This window comes from Anguilla anguilla, chromosome 12, assembly GCF_013347855.1.
Source record: "Anguilla anguilla isolate fAngAng1 chromosome 12, fAngAng1.pri, whole genome shotgun sequence".
NCBI lineage: Eukaryota > Metazoa > Chordata > Actinopteri > Anguilliformes > Anguillidae > Anguilla > Anguilla anguilla.
In genome coordinates this window covers 18,608,943-18,622,290 of record NC_049212.1, presented here as the reverse complement: position 1 = coordinate 18,622,290, position 13,348 = coordinate 18,608,943, and the positions used below count along the sequence as shown (strand labels likewise).

Below are 13,348 nucleotides of genomic sequence, written 5' to 3'. Positions count from 1 at the left end.
TGGGATTTCTGGGGTGGGACTCGCCACCCCTCCCTCCCATCAGGGCTTTTTACGCTTTACCAGTTTCACACATCGCTGTTAATTAAAATGTCACCTCAGGCAAGTCCATAATAAGACATGTCCCAGTGGAAGTGTAGCTGAGGTCACATAAAAACACACTATGGGGATCTTGGGGCATTTATTCTGCCTGACTTGTGACAATAGCGTTTATTAACACATCACTGCACATTAAACAAACGACAATCTAATCTGTGGGTTAAAGACACATATTTTGATTTAAATGTATTTCATTATTCAGCTTTCACCAGGGTAACTTGTGGTGCTTAAGCTTCAGTATGAAGACCTGTACAAGGTTCCATGAAGAATTAGACTCATTTATAACATATCTGCATGCATTCACTTAGCTTCATAAATGAGTGCTAAATATGATTTATTCTTGCTTAGGTACTATGATGATAATACAATGTCAATGTGTAAGTCAATGTATGCCAATATGTACAAGTCAATTAAGTACAAGTACACAGTATAGGATTTGTCAATTTAGGAAAACCATGGCATGCATAATATGTGAAGGTGGGGCTGTGTAAGGGATATATGCTTGGGAAAATGTGTGTTTTATAATATCTGTGTCCACATGTCGCTGTAATTTCACAATGTGTTAAGATATGCGTAAGGAAGCAGTGTAAGTGTGTGCTGGCATTTCCGCATTGCAATAGGGTAAACTGTCAATTCTGTCACAATGAGAGTCTATAGCCGCGTTTCCACCAAAAGTATCCGGAACTTTTAGTCCCAGGAACTACTTTTCAAGGGACTAAAGTCCCGCGAAGATTAGGCCACTGACGTATGAAAAAGCGACGTTGTCGTCGGTCCATCTGTCATGATTTCTTCTGTAACCCCATAACTACCACCAAAGTAGCCTACATTATTTTCTAATAACCGGGACAGCCCGGAGGGGTTTATTCCACTTATATACAACGGGTTACCAACAATGACTATATATGGTTACTTTTGTATTTATTGATTTTTATCGATTTAATCACCTGAAATTGAAATATTCCTCCACGGCCGTTTGGGCACATTTTACCGTTGTCAAGCAGAACTGTCGTTGGTAGTTGGACTTGGACCGTTGTTATGCAACAAATAGGATAAAACAGGCCAATAGTCAGATTGTAACTGTTTTATATATCCTCTCAAACACATTCATTATGTTTTTATGCGAACATTCACTTTCATGTCTTGACATCCGAGGTGACAGAATGCATTCACATTCCACAAATAACTGGCAACAACAGCAGAAAACATGCACACGTCGTAAACAATTTGCTGTTGAATTGATTACTTTCTCTTCGTCAATTCCATATAGGCTAATCGCAAAATGACAAGAATAGAACGAAAACTCGGACTTGCGTGAAAATTTAAATTAGCAGTGGTACAGCCACTGTTTGCTTTCCTTCAAAGTTACTGCTAGCCAAGCAGCGAAGTGTGCCCTCCAGATGCGAACCATGCACCATAAATTATAGTCCATAGTCTTCCTGGTCTTTTTGTGGAATTGAAGAATGGCAGAGTAAAATTACGCCAGTCTGAAAAAGCAAAAGGGATGATTACTAGAATTAACGTGTTATTTTACCCTGACATAAAGTGCGGAAGGTGATTTCCAGTTTGCTTTTACTGTATCACCAATGTAAATTATGCAGAACTACCAAAAGTAGGTTACTGCGCCGCATAACATACAAGTTTGATTTCAAGTTATTACGAAAATAAATCGGTTTGCGACTGCAGATTTTTAAAAATGGCGGTTGAAATAAAACACTGCTAGTAGTCGACCAATCAGAAATTTTCAGCGCTTGCGCCCCACCTCAAAAGTTCCGGTACTTTTGGAAAGTACCCCCCCGGGTAAAATAAAGTCCCCGGAACTTAATTTAAACCTAGTTCCTACGATCGAAACGCCCTGAGTTCCTCGAAAGGTTCCTAGTTCTGGGGTAAAGTTCCTGAGGTGAGAAAGGCGGCTTATGGCAGATGGACCCAAATGCATAGCAATAAACGCAGGAGACTCAGGTTGGTGCTAAAACTTGAAGACTGCTGATAAAAGATGACAACAAAATAAACAGAAAAAAAAGCACACCAGAAACACAAGGAAATGTGGAAAATGGTAAACTAGAGAGCATATGGGAAAAACACAGGAAACTTGAGAATGAGAGTATTATACAAGAGCCTGGTTAGAACTCTGCTTGAGAAATTATAAAGGCCGAGCAGAGACTGAGGGTGAACATGGAACTTAAATATACACCAAGAAAGGTGGTAACAATGACCTAATGAACAGTCATGCGCAAACCGAAATAAAACCATATTAAAATAATGAGGACTAATTAAGGGAAACACAAAACGGAAAATAGTAGGGACATGGAATGGACGGCTTCTGGTGTTGAAATGATAGAACTTTGACAGGATAGGACGCCCCCTCAGTGGCCCACACCAGGGCTCTGGCAGACAAAAGAGATATGATAAATGTCACTTTGGCTCAGTGCGTGGGAAAGCTGGACAGATGCAGCTCAAACACCAATGAGCATTGTGTGAGGAATCCCTTTCACTTTCCCAGACTATAATTGAAGCACTCAGAAGGTGGCAGGTGAGGTTCTTGCAGGTTCAGCTGCTGTTATTATCCGCTGAACATCCGTAGCAAGGGCCTGGAGGCCCTCAGAGATCTTGTGAATGAGCTTGTCTGCCCAATCTGACACCTTTATTGGCTAAGGCATAGAAAGCCTGACTGAGCTCTGCTGGGTCCATAGCTCATCTTGGTCTTTCTGTCACAATGAGAGCCTAAGGCAGGTGCACTTAAAAGGAGAGACTCAGGTTGATGCAAAAACTCAAATCATTTACTGGTTTAATAAAAGTGACAACAAAACAAACATAAGTAGCACCTGCGGAAATGGGGACATGATAATCAAGAGAACATACAGGATAAAACAGGGGAATGAGAGTAGAGACAGATTTATTTAAGCTTTAATTCACTATATCAGAATTCCAGTGGGTCAAAAGTTCACATACACCAAGCTGACTGTCTCTTTAAACAGTCTGGAAGATTCCAGAGATTGATGTAATGACTTTTTAGAAGCTTCTGATTGGCCAATTGTCATAATTAGGAGTTAATTGGAAGTTAATTGGCACCCGTGGCTGTATTTAAGGGCCTACCTTTTGAGCCACTGGCTTTTTGCCCTTGGACCATGGGAAAATCCACGTAACTCAGCCAAGGCCTCAGAAAAACAATTGAGGACCTCCACAAGTCCGGTTCCTCCTTAGGAGCAATTTCCAAACGACCGAAGGTACCACGAACATCTGTACAATCAATTGTATGCAAATATAAAAATCTTGGGACCACACAGACACTGCATCGTTCCAGAAGGAGGGGCAAATTAACTCCCAGGGCTGAACAGACTTCTGTTCGAAAGGTTCAACTGAACCCCAAGACAATAACAAAGAAACTGGTGAGGAGTTGGAGGCACCAAGTACCAAAGTATCTACATCCACCATTAAGAGAATCCTACATCGCCATGGCCTGAAAGGCTGTTGTTGTCATGGTTCTGTGTTTTCCTGTCTGTGTTTCCCTTGTTGGGCCGGCAGATGGCGGCACTTCTGTTTTGTGTCCTGCTCCCCCCTGTTAATTGTATTATTGTTGTCTCGTTATTCTATCATTGTTCCCACCTGTGTCTTGTTATCCCCTCCTTTTCTGGGTTGATTGTTTTTTGAGTTCACCTGTGTCTTGTTACCCCCTGTCTATTTAAGTTCTTTGTTCCCTTGACTCGGGTGCTGGTTCCTTGTGTTTGTTTCCTACGTATGTTTGTTCTGACCATATGTACCTTCCCGTGTACTCTGCCTGCCTGTGTTCTGCCCTGCCCGTGTTTTTGAGTTCCTCTTGTTTTCTGTGTTATTAGATATTTTTTGAGTTTGTGTATTTGCCCATCGTGGCCTTTTCTGTTCCCTGCTTGTTTGCCTTGTTGTTAGTAAAGTCTTTTGTTCTCCTCCCATTTTGGACTTGTGAGTTTTGTCCCTCTGCTTTTGGGTCCGTACCCCCCACGAGTCCTGACAGTTGTGCTGTGGCGCAGTTCTGTCAGGAGGAATCGGCAAAATTTCTGGTATTTGAGAAGCTTGTGGAAGGCCACACCAAGTGTTTGATTCATGTTAAGAAATTAAAAGACAATGCCAACAAATACTAACAAAGTGTATGAAAACTTTTGACCCACTGAAAATCTTATATAGTACAAAGAAGCTGAAGTAAATTTGTCTCTCAGCAATTATTTTGAAATTACCCCTTATGGAAATAAAGTAGATGTCCTAATTGACTTAACACAGGACAGTATTGTAATATGAAATGTGGAGTTGAGAGAATTTGAGTTTGAATGTCTTTAGCCTAGGTTTATGTAAACTTTTGGCCTCAACTGTAAGAGACCTGCAAACTGTGCTAGGAAAAAGCCAAAGACCAAGCAGAAACTGAGGGTGAACAAGGACGTAGGTGGTAACAATAACCTAGTAAACGGACACGTGCAAAATGAGATTAAATAATACAATGAGGACTAATAAAGGAACACAAAACTCGAAAGAGTAGGGACATGGAGCGGGGGCCTCTGGTGGTGAGAAGGTGTAATTGAGACACAATATGACTTTCACAAAATAATAAAAATATTGGACATTGTCTGTCCAGAGTTCTTATTTGCAGTTGCACTTTGTACACAGAGAATTCCCCAGGCTTAAGTAAGATGAGATTGGTGGGAGAGGTCTGGGGCAATGGTTTCAGGCATAAATATGCCCTTTTGCCCACTAACTAATAAGGAGCCAGACATACAAATGAAGCCAAGCTCTGTCGCAGAATAAGGTTTAGCGTGCAATGTAGTCCAACCAATCATCTTTTCCAGAGAACATCTATGATCAAAACTACCAGACTGTGTTCCTGACCATGTATCACAAATGAGATTTTAAAGATTTTCAAACAATGTGTGCTTCTTAAATGCATTTTACATTTGCAATATTTAGCCTAAGACTGTCACTCAAAACTGAATGAATGGAGCTGTAGATATGCACACTATAACTCTCCTCTGAGCTCTCTGTGGGGTCCCAGGGAGGTGCAAGTGCAGTCTCAGTACAGCATTAGGGGAGATGAGTCCCTCAGCGGCGTGAAGCAGCAGCGCTCTACTGGCTGTCTCTACAGCAGCCACACACTGCCTTAATGAGCTGTTCCCAAACATGAGCACCACTTATTACACAAAGCAACCCTTAATGACTCATTAACCTTCAGGTTTAGTAGCACTACTGAGAGCCTTTTTCTGCTCTGTGCAGCAGGCAGGGAGAGAGTAAAGCACTACCATTAGTGCACTATTTTGTAAAACAGAACTCTTTCCAACCCACCCCCCACCTCTTTTTCTCCATTTGCAATCAGGAAATCTGACATTTGTTCTTTGGATATCATATTCTCTCAAATTCAATAAAGAATCATGGCCATCACTATAAAGAGGAGCTCCTGCAGAGTCTGCTGGGTGAGCAGGGTGGTGGTGATGCACGCTGTGAGAATACAAATGTGGGGCATCCTGTGCATGCTGTCCTCAGCCCTCCTCTCCACCTCCCAGCAGCAGCTGCAGGACTGCTGTCCAGTCTACAGACAGGACCCCTCTCCAGGCCCTTGTGAGGGAGGGTGACATTACTCTTGGGGGGCTCTTCTCCCTTCATGACTCAGTTCTGAAACCTGACTTGTCCTTTACCTGCAAACCTCTGACCTAACACTGCATGGGCTGTCTACCCAGCGGTTGATATCTCACACTTCTGTCAGGAGCCTGCAGAGTGGAAACTGAGAAATGGAAATGTGAATCTCAGAGAGGGACAAGGGGATGTGATGGTGACTGAATTCACATGTGTGCGGTGGAATCACAATGCTGCTCAGATGAGAAGGGTTCCCTCACTGAGCAAAAAAAATATGCCCTCTGCTGCTTCTATTCTAGGATAGTAGACTGACAAGGAACATAAACGTGAGTTGCTTCATCGTTTAAAAAAAGAAGTCATGTTTCATTTTAGCAGTTTGTTTCCTGGAATAAATTATAATTTATTACATGATTTATTACTGAATATGTTGCACTTAATATTATAATATTTAAATGGTTTATGGCTTAATTATTAAATATTTTATTAAAAAAAAAAACTCTGTATAGGGAAGGACTAGAACAAAGATATAAAACATATTCAAATGACTAGATATTGATATGAATTAATTTTCTGTATTTACTTAATATGAAGCTTTAAAATGTCTTTAAAAAAACATCTAAATAAAAGTAGACAAATATTCTGGCTAGCCATCACTTTTTACATCAAATGTAATCTAAGGTTTATGACTTTTATTTGGCCATAATTTTCTTCTTGGTATTTTTATCGGGTCTCAGTAAGATTATATAACACTTGGGAGCAAAGATGCAGAGGAGAAGTCCATAGCTGGAGGCCAAGATGGCAAATATCTCCACGGCAACTGTGTATTTTCCAGGGGAGCTGATGTAGGCAGGGACAAAGGTGATCCAGACAGCGCAGAAGATGAGCATGCTGAAGGTGATGAACTTGGCTTCATTGAAGTTGTCTGGAAGCTTCCTGGCTAAAAAGGCCAGCAGGAAGCAGATGGCCGCCAGCAGGCCGATGTAGCCCAGGACACAGGCAAATCCAGCCCCTGAGCCCACATCACACTCAAGGATGATCTTGGCACTCCTCCCCTGTATTTCAGCTGGGATGGGCGGTGAGAGAACCAACCACAGCACACAGATGAGCACCTGGACAGAGGTGCAGAGGGAGATGGCCAGTCTCTGCTGCACCGGGCCAAAGTACCGCATGATGTTGCTGCCAGGGACTGAGGCACGGAAGGCCACCAGCACCACCACCGTCCTGCTGAGGACACAGGAAATGCAGAGCACAAAGCTGATCCCAAACAGCGTGTGGCGCAACATACAGGACCAGGGGGTGGGGCGACCAATGAAGGCCAGTGCACACAGGAAGCAGAGAGAGAGTGCCAGCAGCAGCAGGAAGCTCAACTCTGCATTGTTTGCCCTAACGAGGGGCGTGTCCTGGTGGAAAAAGAAGGTGGTAATGACGCAGCCTGTGAGGACCACCCCAGAGACTGAAAGAGCAGCAAGAATGATCCCCATGGTCTCCTGGAAGGACAGGAACTCCACCTCTTTTGGAATGCAGTATGTTCGAGCAGCATTCGACCAGAATCGATCTGGGCACTTCTGGCACTCTGTTGAACCTTATAAATTATGCAAACAAACAAGGAAGTTAACAATCACATATATTAAGAGACATTAGGAGAAAAGAAGTTTAATAAAAAATTTGGCTTCAGCTATTCACCAGAACAGTGAGAATTAAACAGAAACTGATACAGTGGTAATTTGTGCACAGTGGATTTAAATTTGGATTTTTTTCAGCCATTAACTGAAATAGAGAGCAATACACAGAAAAGAAAACCATGGTAATTTGTGCACAATCAAACATGCTTTACATGAATTTATTGATGCGCACTACACAACAGCAAGACACACAGATACCCAGAGCTTCATATGCACACCCCTATATGACTACAGTGCATGTCATAAGCATTCGTATCGACTGGCATGAGACAGCCTGTGTGACATACTGGCTACCCTGCTCACCCAATATGAAAAATACAGACTGAACATAAACAGGTCTGTCAGAAAGTTATCATTGCAAAATTAAAATTGCAGCCATACATGTTTGTTGACCTTAATGCTTCTTGGTATCTTCTCATCTTTGCTTTGTGCAAGCGTTGAAAATGATGGTGCTTGCTCATCATCATGGTTAAAAGAGAGAATGGTTAATAGTACCAGTAGTGTTGCTGATCTCCCCTTCTGCGCATGGTAAGCAGTCGAAGCAGCAGATGGGCTTTCCTTTCTGCACAGCCTTCCGAGTGCCTGGGGGACAGGGCATGCTGCAGACGGATACAGGCACCTGTATGCATCCAAAATGACATCCAGATCATCATTCTAACTCCATGTATCACTGATAAGCATCTTATGGCATTCTCACATCTCACATCACTTTGTTTCACATGCTCAGTGTCACATTTCAGCATACTATGCACTAAAAATCTTGTGAGTTTAACGGCACATTTCAACATCACACGTGTACCATCATCTCACCAATGCAGTTAAAACTCTCAAATTTGTAAACTTGTCACACAGCACTACCACCCTGTGACATGTACAACCCCCAAATCCCCCCCCCCCACACACACACACACACACACACACGGTGATAAACTGCCACTCAACAGTAATTGACTAGCAGTTTGTCACCAACAGTGTCTACTGGGAACAACTCATCACAAGGCCATATGTGTGTTTAGCAGGGAATTGATTTTTGCTGCTAATTTCTCCAGACAGAGGGGTCAAACAGCTAGAGATGTGTGTGATTTATTTGGTCTTTCCTTTGTTTTTGCAAAATGCAATCATACTAAGCATCTGAGCATAAATAATCCGAATTCAGAATGTGATGGGTATGCCATTCCAAATATTACACAGGAGACACGCATGCATGGGAATACACAGGGCCATAACAGAAGTTGTTTTCATTAAAAGGCAATGTAAATAAGCATAGCTCAGTGGGCTTTACAGAGGGAGAAATGCTAAGAATCTGAGTATAAATAACAGATTTACAACATGTGATGATGAGTACACCAATCCAAAAATTATACAGAAGGCTCCCAGGCTAAATTTATGGCATGCTAAATTCACGGTTCACTTTACCTCATTCTGGCCACCACCCCAGACGACTCTTTTCACATCGATGTCAAACTTGCTGTGAGATTCGTCCACAGAGTCAAACTGTCCCACCTTGACGAACTTCACCGTCCCTTGCGCCCAAACTTGCCAATTAATGATGTCATAAGCAGCTGAGGGTTCCCCTTTCTCATCGAAGTGTGTAGCCTCCCCCAGAGGAGTGGTGAATTTGACAGTGCGGAGGTAGTGAAGAATCTTCCATGATTTTCAAAAATGTTTAACAAAGTTGAACACGGGGTGATGAAAAATGAAAACTGTTAACAGTGAATGTTTGGCACTTCTAAACTATTATTGCACTATCAAATGCAAATTAAACAATGTAAAACTAACTCTAACAAATGTAAATGTTTAAAATTACAATTTAAACCTTAGAAATAAATGTGAACAAAATATAAATTATTGCACATGCTCATGACTGTAACCTTTGAAATAATATACATTAAATACATCATATTGGATGATCAATACAATAGAACGGAAGGTTATGAGAAAATACTTAAAATGCTTCACTAATAATGAGATAATCAAGAAGACACATGATTATAGCATAGGTACTGTTTGTAATGATTAGTCATTAGTGTTACATAAATGTATTAACATCTGCTAAGATATTTTTAAACTGCTGGAAACATTTAATGGATGTTGATGAAACACAAGCATCACTTCAGTATTTGACTATCAATATTTCAAAGTCAGTTTTCACAATGTAATCAAAATAATTACAGTGAAATCAATGCAGACTAGACAATATTACAGCAAAATTTGGTGAAATTTGAATTGAACTGGACTGCGCAGCATTATGGTATATGGCGGTTGTGGCTGAAACCTAGTGGAAAACTCAATCAATTACCACACAGATACGTTCAGTATAAAGCCATAATATATATGTATTTTTAAAATCTTGCAACTGAGATGATTGTGCTTTTATTTGAAAGGCTCTGTAGCTGAAGTGTGTTGCGTCAGATTATGGAGGGAACTATTAACGTTAACTTTACCTTAGTCTAGCTATCTAAAATCATAATGTCGATAAAAGGTAGAGCGAATGAATGATCTTTTGGGTCTAAGTAATTTATAATTTTCTTTTGAAGGTTCCTTGCAAGTTAACTTGGCAAACAACCAATACCCAATATCAAAGTGATAACGTAAAACAATTAGGGAAGTGCGCCTGGCGTGATTTAACATAATTTCATACTGAAATTATTTGCCAACTTTTTAGTTTAATTGAGCGTTTTACGCTTGCAATGCTACTGAGAAGCCATGTTTAACAGATTGTGTTGTGTGTTGAAATTAATGAGGCATCAGTCTCAGTAGGCTTTCAGGAATTTTCTTGTATTTGGTGTTTGAAGGAAAGAGGCATTGCATGGACCTTGCTGTTGAAAATATTTAAGTTCTGTGTCATTGTACTTGCAGGTTTATATTTAAACTAGATGTTCATGTCATTTTGCATAATAAAAATATAAACAAAGAAACTGATTGTTCCTATGCCTTTGTCATTGTGTAAGCTTCTGATGAATTCTTCATGGTCTTCTAAGTCCTATGCAAAATACGTTAGGTAGCATAAAAACTGCTTGACATGTAAAATAGATATTGTCTGTTTTTATTTAAATTTGCCGAATTAGAAACAAGTTCTATAAAAGTCTAGCAGCCACACCACCATGTAATTGGCTCCTGCTGAATTTCTGTAGCAAACCAATTGTGGTGCAAAGCACTTGGACGGGAGACGGTAAATGGACTGCATTTATATAGCGCTTTTATCCAAAGCACGTTACAATTGATGCCTCTCACCTGGAAAGACTAAGTGGTTGGCCAGTTGGGGATAAGCTACACTATGATTAAATAATTCTCAATGCCCCAGTACAGTGATGGGGACACCGTGTTGTAGGAGATACAGCCTTGCAGATAAGACGTTAAACCATGTCCTGACTTACTGTGGTCATTAAAGATTTCGCCTTTGTCCTGGTTAAATTCCTCTCTCTCTCACACGCACACACATAAATGCACATCTATAATTATAAAATAATTAATAATAATTAATAATTAATACAAAATCCTAATATCGACTCTTCATAAATTCCTCTTGAAGTATCAATAAAATTATTTGAAACAGCTCATAAATATATGAAGTAATGTTGTCTAACATATAACACATTTATTGGATGCTATACTGTATCTTTCTGTTGTTACTCTTACCTGCCAGGGCTGGAGGTTGGTGACATCTGGACACCCCCCATTTTCAAAGGGGCCATCTCCTGGTTGGCAGGACAGCATGTTGTGAATGGCATGTGCGGTGGCATATACAGCCTTGTACACACCATAAGTGATTCTCTGCTCTGTGACATCAGAATAAAAGCTCTCAACATCGTCCAAGGTCTCAGACCCTGTGCACTGGGGCCGGGCTGATGAAGAGGGGCTGGAGTCATTCTTGAAAGAGCATCTGAAAATCACCTCCCAGAGTTCGTGCAGGAAGGGGTCAGTAGGCATATCCTTAGACTGAAACCCAGTGAGAAAACTGAAACCCTGAATGTTTCCCTTGCGCAATGCAATTCCTATAGTGCCTCTCAGTGAGGGCAGGTTTTGTGGAGAAGAGAAGGACCTGGAGGTAATCCAGGACTCTGTGGCGATCCACTGCTTGTCAGTGATGTTCTGTCTCACCACCTCCATCAGCAGGGGATGCAAGTCTGGCCCAGTGGCAAAAGTGATGATGACTTTGGCTGTGGAATGCCTAAGAATTTCAACAATGCGTGGGATAGCCTTCTCCAAGTTGACCTTGGGGATGACCTCAGAAAAGGCCACACACACCTCAGAGTTCTGCAACTCCTCCAGCAAAAGCTGGATCCCAAACTTTCCATAGTCATCATCTCCCATCACTACGCCCACCCAGGTCCAGCCAAAGAGGCGCAGCATACGTGCAATGGCCCGGGCCTGAAAGGCATCGCTTGGTACAGTGCGGAAGAATGTGGGGTACTTTTGGCGGTCTCCAAGGCAGGCGCATGTTGCACCGTAGCTTACCTGGGGAGCACAAAGATCAGCCTGTTAGCATAATGCTGCTCCATCCATTTTATATCCAGGAAACATTAAACAGAAAGCAAACACAGCACCATAAAGTGCCATTAAAATACACAGGAGAGGTATATTTAAAATCTATTTTGCATCCATTCTTAATCACTCTCTCTGAGTGCATCTGGGCATTAGGAAGAATAGGAGTCATAATGGTTTTCTTTAATGATCACTGATTTGCTGCTGCTTTTCCATTGCGCACCATGGGGATGTTGAAGACGCTCAGTGTGCGAGCAATCACCATAGATCCTGACGAGCGGCCATCACCGATGATGACAGGTACTTTAGGAGTGCGGCCGCACCTGGAGCTCGTAACAACAGGGTCCTTCCCGGTTACCAGCCCCAGCGCAGTAGCTAATGTTGTTCTCTCTGCGAAACAGGTGTCAGCCAGGACATACCCCAGGGTGAGATTGGGCAGCAGCTGGGGGTTTCTGTTTATCTCTTCCACTGCTAAGATCATGGTCTGCATATAGTAGTACGCATTCAAAAAAAAGCTGAGAGAGAAAAAAAAAAAACAGAAAGAGAGAAATTGGAAAGAATTGAGTGAAAGACAGAGCTAAAAAAATTGAGTTTGATATTTCCCTGTGGATATTAGCTTATATTCACAAATACATTTCTGTACAAGTATAAATGCATTTAATACACACACACACACACACACACACACACACACAAACACAGTATATAAGTATAGTATTCTCAGGTATATACAGGAATATATTCTGAGAAAGATATCTATGCATAGACACAGGAAGCTATTCAAGAATAAAGAGTAAGGCACTCACTTCTGACATTGCAAAGGGGCTGCTCTTTGTGTGAAGTCCAGGTTAGGCACAGATGGCTGTGAATGAATATAGAACAGTCCTCCAATGGTCACGTCACCCTCCTTATACACACTCTGATAAAACGGAGTCTCCAGAAGCCTGCAGGATGAGTCTGGCAGCCCACACACAACTCCAACGACCAAAGACACCCACAGCTGTAACCGGGTGAGAACACCCATCTCCTATAGAAGAGAGAGGGAAAAGGGACTGGAAGATGGGGGAGAGGGATCTGAGTTCTCCCACAGAGCAAAAAAGAGGCTTCTTTATGTAGTGCTCAGTCTATCCACTGTACAAAAACAAAATTTAAAAAAGCATGTAATGTAAGTGCCATAATTGTGTAACCCCTGATGTAGCGTAGTTAATGGTTGGGGCCTCAACCCAATGGGAAAGAATTAAACTACCTTGTTTTTTATCTGGAGGTAATTATTTCAGAAGACCCTGGAGTCTGGTACTGACACTCCCTCTCTAATGTGCTCTGAGTGCTGTTTGTCTTCAACACGTTTTTTCCACAGCAGACCCCTCACCTCTCCACTGCTTTCCCTTACAGAATTGCCCCATTAAGTATCTGAGCTAGAGCAGGATGATGCAGTCCAGTTAGTGGAAAAGTAATGTGATAAAAACAAACCTACAGACAAATGAACTATTCAGTTG

At 41.6% G+C, this 13,348-nt stretch overlaps 1 protein-coding gene across 1 annotated transcript in view; it reads right to left on the bottom strand.

The window, feature by feature from the left end:
• Positions 1-12,916, bottom strand: part of LOC118209379 (extracellular calcium-sensing receptor-like) — a 28,670-nt gene extending 15,754 nt beyond the window's left edge. The window contains exons 1-6 of the mRNA XM_035384635.1: positions 12,659-12,916; positions 12,076-12,367; positions 11,007-11,825; positions 8,784-9,011; positions 7,863-7,986; positions 7,074-7,267 (exon numbers count right to left, since the gene is read on the bottom strand). Of these exons, the coding sequence (XP_035240526.1) occupies positions 7,074-7,267; positions 7,863-7,986; positions 8,784-9,011; positions 11,007-11,825; positions 12,076-12,367; positions 12,659-12,876 (1,875 nt within the window). The 5' untranslated portion in view covers positions 12,877-12,916. The remainder of the gene's footprint in view (positions 1-7,073; positions 7,268-7,862; positions 7,987-8,783; positions 9,012-11,006; positions 11,826-12,075; positions 12,368-12,658) is intronic.
• Positions 12,917-13,348: the final 432 nt, after the last annotated feature.